The sequence below is a fragment of the Anolis carolinensis genome, chromosome 2 (genome assembly GCF_035594765.1).
Source record: "Anolis carolinensis isolate JA03-04 chromosome 2, rAnoCar3.1.pri, whole genome shotgun sequence".
Taxonomy (NCBI): Eukaryota; Metazoa; Chordata; class Lepidosauria; order Squamata; family Dactyloidae; genus Anolis; species Anolis carolinensis.
Window position 1 is genome coordinate 30182628 of NC_085842.1, and position 12948 is coordinate 30195575.

The window sequence follows — 12948 nt, forward strand, 5'->3', positions numbered from 1 at the left end:
CATCTGTGAAAGATCTGGTTAGGATTTTAGATCTAGACATTGTGGGTAGGATTTGGGGAAGGGGGAGTGTTAATTTTTAAATTGACTTTTAACGGTATTTTTATTTTAACTATATTTTAACTTTTGTTTTCATGACACAAAGGGTTAACTGCATTTTATTTTTTTATTCATATGTATATGTATTTGCCATATAACCCAGAATATCAGGCAAATAATCCACAAGATCTGCTGTGAACTGGGTTATATGAGTCCACATTGCCATATAATCCAGTTCAATGTGGATTTTATACAGCAGTATGGAAAGGGCCTTAGAGCAGTGGTTCTCAACCTGTGGATCACCAGATGTTTTTGCCTACAACTCCCAGAAATCCCAGCCAGTTTACTAGCTGTTGGGGTTTCTGGGATTTGAAGGCTAAAACATCTGGGGATCCACAGGTTGAGAACCACTGCCTTAGAGCAAACCAAGTTGAATTCTCATTAGAAGATGAATAAAGTCAAGCTGTCATACTTTGGACATAGCCTGAAATAGAATACTGAGAAAGCTAGCAATATTTGGAAAAGTGGAAGGCACAAAGCAAAGAAGTGAATGGCACTACAGCAGGTATGGGCAAACTTCGGCCCTCTGGGTGTTTTGAACTTCAACTCCCCCAATTCCTAACAGCAGGTAGGGTGTTAGGAATTGTAGGAGTTGATGTCCAAAACAAATGGAGGTCTAAAGTTTGCCCATGTCTGAAATACAGGGATATGGATTCAACAAAGAAACCTCAGTACTTTGTCTGCAAGAACTAGGCTGGGCAGTGGGTGATCAGGTTTTTGGACATCTCTTATTCATAGGATCCCCATAAATTGACGTTGACTTGATGTCAAATAACAAACATGGGTTTGTTTGAGGATTAAAAATACAGACTGTTCAAAGATGGGAAGTCAAAAATTGTCATTTTTGTTGGGGAACTTACCTTCTTCTGTGAGGAAAAGAAAAATACAGGACGCAAACAGCCAGATTTGAGTCATACTGAGTTTCTGTTGTCCTTGAGCAGAAACAGTGTCCCTTGAGTTGTCTTTTGAAACTGATTTCTCATCTGTGAGCAGCCTGGATTTTAAATCCCCAAACACACCCACACCCAGACACCAACTTGGTTTCTTTAGAGACATAGAGAATGGGTCGTAGATTATTATTTTAAATATTTGGGGGAAATGTTAAAATTCAGTGCTCCCTTCTTCCATCTCTTGCTCCAGTTGTGCAGCTTCTGTGGGCAGGAGGTCCAGTCAGCACCCTGTTTTCTTGAGTGCTTCTACGTTACTGCATAGGTGAATATAATGTCCTCATTCTGATTAAAATTTATTGTGTTCTCCGTTAATCCAAGTAAATAAGATTCTGGCTTCATTGGAAATGATTTTTGTAGTATTTTCTGTGTTTCCTCATGTATTATTTTCCAAAAAATTTTTCGTTTCTGGGCAAGACCACCAAATATGGAAATAAGACCCTTCTTGTTTTTTGCATTTCCAGCATTTGTTTTGAGTGTTTTTGTACATAATTCCTAATTTTTTTGGTGTAATGTGCCATCGGTGAAACATTTTAAGCCAGTTTTCTTGTAGGTCTGAGGCATATGTATACTTTTGCCCAATCTTTTATCCACACTAAGGCGCATGCTTCGTAGTATAATTTCAAATTTGGGAGACCAAATCCACCTCTTTTCTTTTCATCTGTCATTATCGTATAATTTATTCTTGGCTTTTTTCCCCCTCCAAATAAATTTTGCAATATCTTTATTCCATTCCATAAACAGTTTATTATTCCTTAATACTGGTAAGTTTTGGAATAGGTACAGTAATTTTGGTAAGACGTTCATTTTGCTTGTTGCTATTCGGCCGAGGAGGGAAATTTTCAGGTGTTTCCAATTTTGAAGGTCCTTTTTGATTTCATTCCATTTTAATTGATAGTTATTCTTCAATAATTGTGCATTCTTCGCTGTTAGCCAAATCCCCAGATATTTTATTTTGGATACTATTTGAATGTCTATCTTGTTCTCTATTTCTTCTTGAATCCTCTTTGATATATTTTTTGTTAAGATTTTTGTTTTCTTTTTATTTAGGTAGAAACCCGCCACTGATCCATATTCTTCTATTTTCTTTATCCACTTTTGAATTTGGTATTTTGGATTCTCAATAATACAGATAAGATCATCTGCAAAAGCCCTCATTTTAAATTTGTAATTTGTTACTTGAGTTCCTTTTAATTGGTTATCATTTCTTATGTTCCTTATTAGAATTTCCATTGCAAAGATAAAAATTAGAGGCGAAAGAGGGCACCCCTGGCGAGTTCCTTTGTTAATCTGTATTTCTTTTATATATTGTCCGTTTACTAATATAAATTGCATCAATGGTATTATAGAATTTATGTCCTATATCAATTTCTTTAAATAAGAGTTTAATAAACATCCAGTTCAAATTATCAAATGACTTCTCCGCATCGATCGAAAGTAAGGCCAATTCTTTTTGGTGATGCGTTTCATAATATTCTATAACGTCTACTATACATCTTACGTTTTCTTTCATGTATCTTCCCGGGAGAAATCCTTTTTGTTCTGGCCCTATCCAAGTGATTAAAAATTCTTTAAATCAGTTTGCCAATATATTAGTAAAAATTTTGTAATCCACATTTAATAAAGATATTGGGCGATAATTTTTAACCTCTGATTTGTCTGTGTCCTCTTTGTGGATTGTAATGATGTCCCCTTCTTTCCAAGATTCCAGAATGATTTTCTTTTCCAAAGCTTGATTCATTAATGTTTTTAAGAATGGAGTTATCTTATCTTTCATAACTTTATAGAAGCTTGCCGTATATCCATCCGGTCCCAGAGCTTTATTAGGTTTTAGGTTTTTTATCGCCTTCTTAATTTCCTCTTCTGTAATTTCCTTATTAAGATGCTCTCTTTGGGCTTCAGTAATTTTATCTAATTTTTGTTCTCCTAAATAATTTGATATTTTGTCCGGATCTTCCTCTTTTTGATTATATAATTGGCTGTAATAATTTCTGAATTCCTCTCTTATATCTTCATCCATCATGCATTCTTTGTCTTTACCTTTAATTTTTTTTATTTGTTGTTCTTGCTTTTTCTTTCTTATCTTTCTTGCCAGCCAAGCCCCTGGTTTATTGGCATTTTTGAAATTATATTGTTTCACAAATTTTAATGACTTCACTATTTTCTCCAGCTCTAGATGGTGTTTATCTCTTTTTAGTTCTCTTAATACATTTGCTAGTTTTTGATTCTTGGGCTGTTGTTTAAGCATCATTTCATTTTTATCTATTTACTTATTTATTTGTTCTATTTTAGAATTCCTTTTTTTGTTGATTCTTGCTTTCTGCTGTATGACGTAACCTCTCATTACAGCCTTGTATGAATCCCATATTATTTGTTTTGTTACATCATCTCTGCCATTTAATATAAAAAATTCTTTTTCTTATTTTCCAAGATTTCACCTTCCGATTTTATAAGATTATCATCTAGTCTCCACCTTTTATAATTCCTTTTATAATTCATTATTACTTCCAGTGGGCTGTGGTCCATTTTGTCTCTTGTCAGGATGTTTATCTTGTCCATTTTGGTTATCAGTGAGTTTGTGGCCCAGATCATATCAATTCTGGACCACGATTCGTGTCTGTTTGAGTAGTACGTGTAGTCTCTTGTGTTTGGGTTTTTGATTCTCCACGCGTCCTGAAGGTCCAGCTCTTTTTTCAAATTTAAAAAATGTATTGGAAGTTGGCCAATTTTTTCTTTGCTCTTCCTATTCTTCTTTTTGGATTTGTCCATTTTTTGATCTATCACCCCATTAAAATATCCTAAAATAATTATATGATCAGTATTCACTTTTGATATTTGTTCTCTTAGGTTATTTACAAATTGTGTTTTAGGTCCATTCCTAATAAGTGGCCATTCCTAATGAGTGACTAGTTGCAGGTATCCAAGTGTTCCTGGTGCCTTTTCACAGTCCCTGCTACTGAGGACTGGTGTCTCCTATCATCATTCTGTCACCCCAACCTCTTAAAGATGCAGCTTTTAAACCCAAATAGGCAACAGTCAGGCATTTCTTGGTCTCAAGAGAAATGATTTATTTTGGAAAAGTAACAAAGAAAAAGGGGGGGGGATCGTATATAGGACCCCATGAGTGCCGAGCAAGCTGGAACAATCAATGATGGAGCTACAATTACATTTATAGGTAAAATAATGCAATGGTGCCCTTTGAGACATTTCTCAGTTAATTTCTAGCATAATTGTTCAAAAGCGAAAAAAGGTGAGATTACAACATGCATATTATTGATATCTTACACTTTATTTGTGTCCTTTGTTCTTTTAATTAGGAGACACTTTCTACATTAGCTCATTTTCTTATCTTGTTATTTTCAAGGCCAAAAATGGCTCATCTTAGCAGAGAGGAGACAGCTCCTGGCTTCTGGAGAATTCGAGTTCCCAATGGGGAGGGCTATTGTCCACTCTCAAGCCCCATCTGATTTCTCTGCAAAAGAAAGAAAGGAGAGCAATGAAGAATAATGAGACCTTCTCCAAGTATGGCTAAAAAACTAAGAAGACACTGAATTAAAGAGGAATCTGCACAGATTCTGCAAAATAAGTATACTTCTAAACAATATGTCTCCAAAGAATTGTAGGAAGAATCCCATTTTGCCAAACAGCTGGGGATGTTTTGTTATGACCTCCCTTCAGTATCAAACATGTGCACATTATAGAAGTATGCTTCCTTCATAAGGAGGAGGGACTTAGCCCAAATTGGTACTGTAGTTTGTGTGTTTTCTAGGTTATCTAGGGGAAAAAATATGTGTACAAAGCCCAAAAAACCAGCTAAGCCAGTGGTTCTCAATCTGTGAGTCCCCAGCTGTTTTGGCCCACAACTCCCAGAAATCCCAGCCAGTTTATCAGCTATTAGGATTTCTGGGAGTTGAAGGCCAAAACATCTGGGGACTCACAGGTTTCTATTAACTATTGAATATACATTATTATTATGTTTTGGGCCCCTGGTGGTGGCACAGTGTGTTAAAGCGCTGAGCTGCTGAACTTGCAGACCGAAAGGTCCCAGGTTGAAATCCCAGGAGCGGAATGAGCGCCCGCTGTTAGCCCCAGCTCCTGCCAACTTAGCAGTTCAAAAACATGCAAATGTGAGTAGATCAATAGGTACCACTCCGGCTGGAAGGTAATGCCGCTCCATGCAGTCATGCCAGCCACATGACCTTGGAGGTGTCTACGGACAATGCCGGCTCTTCGGCTTAGAAATGGAGATGAGCACCAACCCCCAGTCAGTCACGACTGGACTTAATGTCAAGGGAAAACCTTTTACCTTTTTATTATTATGTTTATTTATATCCCACTTTTTCTCTCCACAAGGAAACTCAAAGCAGCTTACATTAAAAGCATTTCAGTACAATTTAAAATTTATGAATATACAAACATTAAACTAGAATTAATATCGTTGGTATTTTTTGTTTAAATCAGTTAATATCCATGAAAACATATTCAAAGCAAAAAACCACAGCACCCCCTAAACTGATCTTAAAAACCTTTTTTAAAAGCCTGCCTGAATAAAAAGATATTGGCCTGCCACTGGAAGAGGGAGCCGTTCTGGCTTCCCTGGGAAGAAGGCAGTTCCAGAGTTGAGGCTCAGCCACCGAGAAAGAAGGCCCACTCTCTTGTTCCCACCAAGCTTGAGATGAAGAAGATCTCAGAGCCGGGCAGATTCGTACAAGGGGATGCAATCAGCCAAACAGCCTGGACCTGAACCGTCTAGGGCTTTAAAGGTCATAACCAGCACTTTGAATTGTGCCTGGTAACAGATTGACAGTCAGTGGAGCTGCTTCAATAGGGTGTTGTCCGCTCCCTGTAGCCAGCCCCAGTGAGCAACCTGGCTGCAGCTCTTTGGGCCAGCTGAAGTTTTTGAGCACTCTTAGAGACAGCCCCACATAGAGTGCATTACATTAATCTAGACAGAATATAAGTAAAGCATGTACAACAGTGACCATATCTGGGTTCTCAAGGAACGGGCGCAATTGGTGCACAAATTTTAATTGTACAAAGCCCCTCCCAGCCACCGCAAATACCTGGGCCTCCAGGAGGACCCTCAAACTGAAGACCTGTGTCTTCAGGGGGAGTGTGACCCCATTCAACACAGGCTGGATCCCTATTCCCTGGTTTGCTTTCTGACTGACCAGGAGTACCTGTGTCTTGTCTAGATTAAGTTTCAGTATGTTTGCCCTCATCCAGTCCATTACTGATGACAGGCACACATTTAGAACAGGTTCCTTGCCATTATTTGGAAATAATGAGCTGGCTGTTATCTGCATCTATGTGATTCCATACTCCAAAACTCCAGATGACCTCTCTCAGCAGTTTCATGTACAGTAGAGTCTCACTTATCCAAGCCTCACTTATCCAAGCTTCCAGATTATCCAAGCCATTTTTGTAGTCAATATTTTCAATATATCATGATATTTTGGTGCTAAATTCGTAAATACAGTAACATTGCTGCATATTGAACTATTTTTTCTGTCAAATTTGTTGTATAACATGATGTTTTTGTGCTTAATTTGTAAAATCATAACCTAATTAGATGTTTAATAGGCTTTTCCTTAATCCCTCCTTATTATCCAAGATGTTCGCTTATCCAAGCTTCTGCCGGCCCGTTTAGCTTTGATAAGTGAGACTCTACTGTATATGTTAAACATCATGGAAGACACAATGGAAACCTGAGGAACCCCACAGGTCAACGGCAGGGGGTTGAACAGGAGCCCCCCAGCACCACCTTCTGGATACAGTCCTCCAAGAAGGACCAGAGCCACTGTTAAGACAGTGCCTCCCAGTCCCATCCCAGTGAAGTGACACAGAAGGATATCATGGCCAGTGGTATCAAAGGCCGCAGAAAAAGCCAGGAAAACCACAGAGACACACTCCCCCTGTCTATGTAGGTCATCCACCAAGGCGACCAAAGCTGTATCTGTTCCATAGCCAGACCTGAAAACAGATTGAAATGGATCTAGATTAATCCATTTCATTCAGAAGTCAAAGTCATGTCAAGCTGCATTCTTTCTATAGCGTATATGCATCCCAAATCAGTGGCATAATGGTGATACAATTCAGGAATCCCCTCTCCTACTCATGAACATGAGACAGACCAACACATATGACAATTAGATTAAAGAGATAGCTGATCCAATACGAACTAAACCTATTAGATAAACCAGTGGCATGGCCCACAGAGTTATAAGGCATAAGATGACAAGTAGGACTCACTTGGATTTGCAATATACGTTTCAAAAAGATTGCAGTGTCGAGTAGGCGATACCGGCATAACCTGAGCTGGCTGAGTGCTAAGGTTGAAGAAGTTCTTCAGTGTAGCATTATAGAGTGGCCACTCCACTCCTTTCTTCTCTGATCCTGTGGGTTTGCTATGAGGGGAAATAATAATACGTTTATAACCAGCAGGCTGTGGTGTTGCATGTAAACTCTGGAAGAGATTTCAAAGTTTGGAGGTTCTTTGAGATATGAACAAGTAACAACAGGAAGTTCACAACTGAAATGAATAGAATTCTTCAGATGTAAAAACAAATCAAGATACATTTTTTCTTCCTCTAAATGCAATCTGGTTATCCGCTGTGGCAACAGAGTAGTAGAAAACATTGGTCTTTGCCTGAACTAGCATAGCATTTTATATTCTCACTAATGACATACCTTATAGCCGTCCCATTTTCATAGAGACCATCCTGATTATTCCTGTCATCTCACTTTTTAGATGCTTTTTAAAAGTACCAATTTCTCTCTCTTCCTCCTATGATCTATCTCCACTTGTTTTCAGTTTACTTCCATTACTTCAAATTGAATAAAAAATCTGAATAGCGTTAGTGCAGAGTTATCTCCAAAAGAGGCAAAATCCTGCCTTTCCTAGTAAGCTTGGTAAACTCTGCTAGCTTGTCTGTTTTCCATCATAATGATTTTTGACACCTTGACCATATTCTGATGTTGTTTGACCACACATGTCTAGGTTTGCATCTGTGAAACATTGGAGGAATGGCATTTAATGAAGGTATCCGGCTGCAGCTGAGTTGAAAAACAGAGCATCCTATTCCCATCCTAGTACTATCCCCAGTCCAAACCTCACTCAGCCAGTACTAGCTGCACCTTTTAGAAAATCTTTAGCCCACAATATTGTTTCCTTTCTTCAACCCTCTTATGTTTAACTCTTTTTTCTTCCTGGCTAGATTTTCATTCCCACCCAAACCACCAAGCTCTCTCAACCTCTCTTATTCCAATTATTCTCTTTACCTTTTTCAGAAACCATGGGTAATTTTCCTGTTGTCAAGGTTGCCATATCTTATGTTCTCAAATCAAGTCAACTCGTTTGCATATAATGCAACCTATTTGCTTAATTTCACATCAGGACATGAGTCATGAGAAGATCTTAACAATGCAACTATGGTTGGTAGCTCAGTCTTATATTCACTGATTCAGTTGAGTCAGAGAGATGTAAGAGACCACAATGGTTATCCAATCCAATTCCCATCTGCCATGCAGCTACACAAAATCGAATCGGTCCTGATAGATGGCCATTCAGTCTCTGCTTAAGAAGACTTCACTACACTCCCAGGAAGCATATTCCAGTTTCAAACAGGTCTTACAATCAGGTCTTTCTTTCTAAGATTTAGGTGGAACATTTTTCCTGCAATTTGAATCCCCTGTTCTGTGTCCAATTCAAGCTTGTCTCCTCCTTAATGTGACATCCTTTCAAATATTCAAAGATGGATATCACATCTCCACTCAGACATCTTTTCTCCAAGCTAAACCTACACAATTCCCTAAACATTACATGTGATGATCTGCTGATTTGGATCTAGAAATGCTCTGATAACAACACCAGACTTTGTCAGTAGGCGAAAAAGACTTCTTTGCAGATTCTTGTATGAAACAACACTTGCTATTACTATTCTAACCGTCGTCGTCAATCATCTCGGTTTTTACTGATTGGTGTTTTAAACCATCAGTATTTTGGATTATGTCCAAGAGTCCAGGAGTCAGTGAGATTTCATTGGGTAACATGAAATATTCCAAGTGATGTAATGTTTTGTAGCCCTATTATTCTGATTCTATCTTTAGTTCTATCTTGTTCCTCTTCATCCCCTTCTTTTTCTCTGTTTTTCAATGTACATTTTGCAAAAATACATATAAAGGAAGCCCCCAAATTACGAACAAGATAGGTTCTATAGGTTTGTTCTTAAACTAAATTTGTATATAAGTCAGAATAGGTCCATTTTTAAGTGTAACTCTAGCCGTGTGTGTGTGTGTGTATGTGTGCGTGTAAACATACATACAAGTTTTGGAAATCATAAGAAAAGGTTAACATTCTGTGGTGTATGTTTTTCTGTCTGTGCTCCACTCAGAAAATTTCATTTCACTTTCTGTCCCTCTGTTAATTGGATTTTGAAAAAAAAATGGCTTGCTGTGGAAACATGGAATGGTGCAAAGGTTTCAGTGGAGCCACCTTTTCCCCATGATAACTCTTTCAGGGGTGAATTTCCCTTCCTTGGTATAGATTTTCCCACATCCTGCTGTCTCACTCCCATTCTTAACCATGAGTTTTTTGTAAGTTGGATGTTTGTAACTCAGGAATTGCCTGTAATCTACTTTACTTGGTTCTGATCTGTTTGAGATACACAATTTGTGACATTGTTTTCTGCTTCCCTTTGCACAACAGTTAACAAAAGCTGAATGCTTTTGCTGCCCAAATTTCTTCTATCTGTGACTCTCCGGAGTCAAAACCTTATTCAACTGCATTTTGTAATATGATGTAAGGTACTGAGCAGCCCTTCAGATGTTCTTGGACTCCACTTCCTAGCAATCCAAACCAACAGTAAGGAATAGGAACTGAATTTCAATATCATCTAGTGGATGGTATAGTCCCATTCCCACAATTAAGTGTTGGCAATAGTCTGCAACAGATGAAATCTACATAAAGCAATTCAAATAAATACAAAGAAGAGTATCCCACATGTGGATTGATTGACCCAAGAAGTCTTTTGATTACATTCTTTTCAGATTTTGGAATGCCTGTATTTGCAAATACATACATCTTGAGAGATCTTGGAGATGGGACACAAGTCTAAAGAGAAATTCATTCCTGTGTCCTATACAACTGGCTTCCCTGGAAAGAAGTGAGTTTCAGAGTCGAGGAGAAGCCACTGAGTAGAATAGAATGAACTCATTTTCTGAAAAATGCAGAGGAGAATAAAAATATATGCCTTACCCGGTTCTGGCAAACTCTGCCCAATATCGCATTATCCTACGGCTGAGCGCTGCCTCTGCCACTGTGTGTGTTTTGTTGGCCTGAAATGATGCCTTAAAGCTTCCAAACAGATAAATGAGTTCAGCTCCATGAGGGGCCCCTGCCCACTCAGGCCAGACAGTACCAGAGGTGTGATGTGTAAAAATGTAAACATACACAGGACTCCCAGCTTTTCTGATCTGGCCAGCAAATTTGGCTGCAGGACATACAAAGAAACAATCACCCAAAGATTGCACCACGGCTGAACGGTACTTTGCTGGGCCATGACTCTCTTTACTGTACTTCAGGGCCACAGCTTGAATATCTTCTTCAGTTGCATTTCGCAATGTAATTCTTAATACATTTAGAAAATGTTCCCGAGTGATTTGGCTGTGATTGTTTACACGAGAAATAAAATCCACCAAAGAAGCTGCTTCATCTGAGGTGACACCAGTGAGAACTGGTTTGATCTGAACACGTTGAGAATTCAAAAGACTCTGAGGATCATCGGTCAAAAATTCCCCATCTGCTGTTGGTGCAAAGATAGGATCCAAAAGAAACTTATTTTTCAGAAACAGAGCTGTTTCATATTGAGGAAATTCCTTTGCATCCTTCTCCTGAAGACAGCTCACGATTTCATTTTCATTGCCTTCTCCACATCCCATCAGCTGACTAAGTTCAAGGGACTTGTTCTTGGCGTTCTCAGGATTCAACCAAGAAATAGGAACTCCACTCTGAAGCACAGCTTGGGCAAAAAGGGGCTCACTTTTGGGTGAAAGGAGATGGAAGCCAACAGAGGCTGCTCCAGCACTGTGGCCAAAAATCGTCACCCGCTTTGGATCTCCACCAAAGGCAGCTGCATTCTCCTTGATCCAGGTCAGGGCCAGGTGTTGGTCCCACAGACCCATGTTTCCTGGGACGGCTGGTGGCAAGTAAATGAAGCCCAGAGACCCCAGGCGGTAATTCATGGAGGCCACAATGACATTCTCAGTCACAGCTAAGGAAGCCCCATTGTACAAGTCCAGAGAACTTGTACCTGCAACAAAGCCCCCTCCGTGTATCCAGACAAGGATAGGAATTGGTACAGAGGGCTGTGGATGGGGCACCCAGATGTTGAGGAAGAGACAATCTTCTGATAGGGGCCTATTAGGATTCACCATTTTTGCCTCAGGTGTTTGAGAAAGAACTGACTGAGAACATGCATTTCCAAAGTTGGTGGCCTTGAAGATTTGACTCCATGGCTGATGTGGAAGAGGCTTCTGGAATCGCAGTTTCCCCAAAGGAGGCCTTGCATAGGGGATGCCAAGATAAGCTCTCACAGAGCCAGAGCCAACAGTGAAAGATTTGCCCTTGATGGGACCACTGCTGGTGTTCACCACAAGGTCATCTTTGGAGGCAGCATTGGAGGTCGGTGAAAACAGGATGAAGAGGGAGCATGATATGGTAGAGGTAAGACCAAGCATTGCAGCAACTAAAAGAAGAAAAGTCCAGGTGAGATAACAATAAATACAAAGGAAGCCATTTTCCATTCTCACTCAGTGGATGGCCATGTTCAGGTTGCCAACTCCAGTATATTGATACCATTTGTACAATAAACCTTTCCAAAGGTATGCAATATAAAATATAGGTGCTGATACACACACACACAAATACACACACAATATAAAACAAACTGACCAATACATGTTGTCCAGTGGTTGTCAACAATTGGTCTCCAAGTATTTTGGATTTCACCATTCCTAATAGCTGGTAAGTTCATTGGGATTTCTGGGAGTTGAAGTCCATAACAACTGGAGGACCAAAGGTTGGAAACCACTGATGTAGTGAAATTATACAAGACTGCGAAATAATAGTGAACTAAGAACACATCTATATTGCAGAGTTGATGTAGTCTGAACCCATTTTAACTACCATGGATCAATGCTGCAGAATCCTGGGATTTGTCACTTCGCTAAGCTCCAGCATTTATTGGTAGAGAAGGTTGAAGACATTGTAAAGCTACAGCTCCTAGCATTGCGATACAACTAAACAAGACATTCAGTTGTATTGCAATGTACAACAATGTGGATACATTTGCATCCACATTAGATTCTTGGAATGTTTGTGACAGTGCATGCGTACATATGTGTTCCATTTCATATATATACTTTGTTGTATTTTTTATACATATATACACATATGTATATATTTATATATTTATATATTTATCTATACACAAACATGCATACACACACATACATACACACACTGGTACACACAAAGTCGCCCCTCCATATTTGTGGGTTTAACTTTTGCAGAGTTGATTGTTCTCTGATTTGATTAAATTAGGGCCTCGTCACATTCAGTCAGCAATGCAGGAGACAGCGATAGATTCACCAAGCAGCATGGTGAATCTGGTGGGCGGGGGAATCCAGTGCCCCATGTCCTACATCGATGCTTTCCCCATCCATTGGGGGAAAGGTCGTTACCCAACTTCCCCCACGCTCACCCTGTTCTCATTGCTCCATCTTACATCACTTTCACCACAGTTTGAGACAGAGCCCCGTTAGAAATAGAGGCACATTGCTTTCATGGGATCCATTAGGCTCCATCCCTGAACTGTGGTGAAAATGTCATGTGATGGGTAAATTT

The 12948-nt window shown here is 39.3% G+C and overlaps 1 protein-coding gene across 1 annotated transcript; it reads right to left on the minus strand.

The window, feature by feature from the left end:
• Positions 1–4096: 4096 nt before the first annotated feature.
• LOC100557484 (cholinesterase) lies at positions 4097–11878 on the minus strand. Its single transcript, XM_016991728.2, has 3 exons — positions 10300–11878; positions 7296–7450; positions 4097–4515 (listed from the first exon to the last, which is right to left on the minus strand). Exons 1-3 carry the CDS (start codon positions 11844–11846, stop codon positions 4496–4498), a joined length of 1722 nt encoding a protein of 573 aa, XP_016847217.2. The 5' UTR covers positions 11847–11878; the 3' UTR covers positions 4097–4495.
• Between the last annotated feature and the right edge of the window lie 1070 nt (positions 11879–12948).

Excerpts from the sequence above, each read along its gene's own strand:
- LOC100557484 (XM_016991728.2), bottom strand. The coding sequence starts at position 11,846 with ATGGAAAATGGCTTCCTTTGTATTTATTGTTATCTCACCTGGACTTTT. Across the intron at positions 7,451-10,299 it reads GCAGAGTTTGCCAGAACCGG|CAAACCCACAGGATCAGAGA; the intron begins GTAAGGCATATA and ends TTCCCCTCATAG. Across the intron at positions 4,516-7,295 it reads AACGTATATTGCAAATCCAA|AGAAATCAGATGGGGCTTGA; the intron begins GTGAGTCCTACT and ends TTTCTTTTGCAG.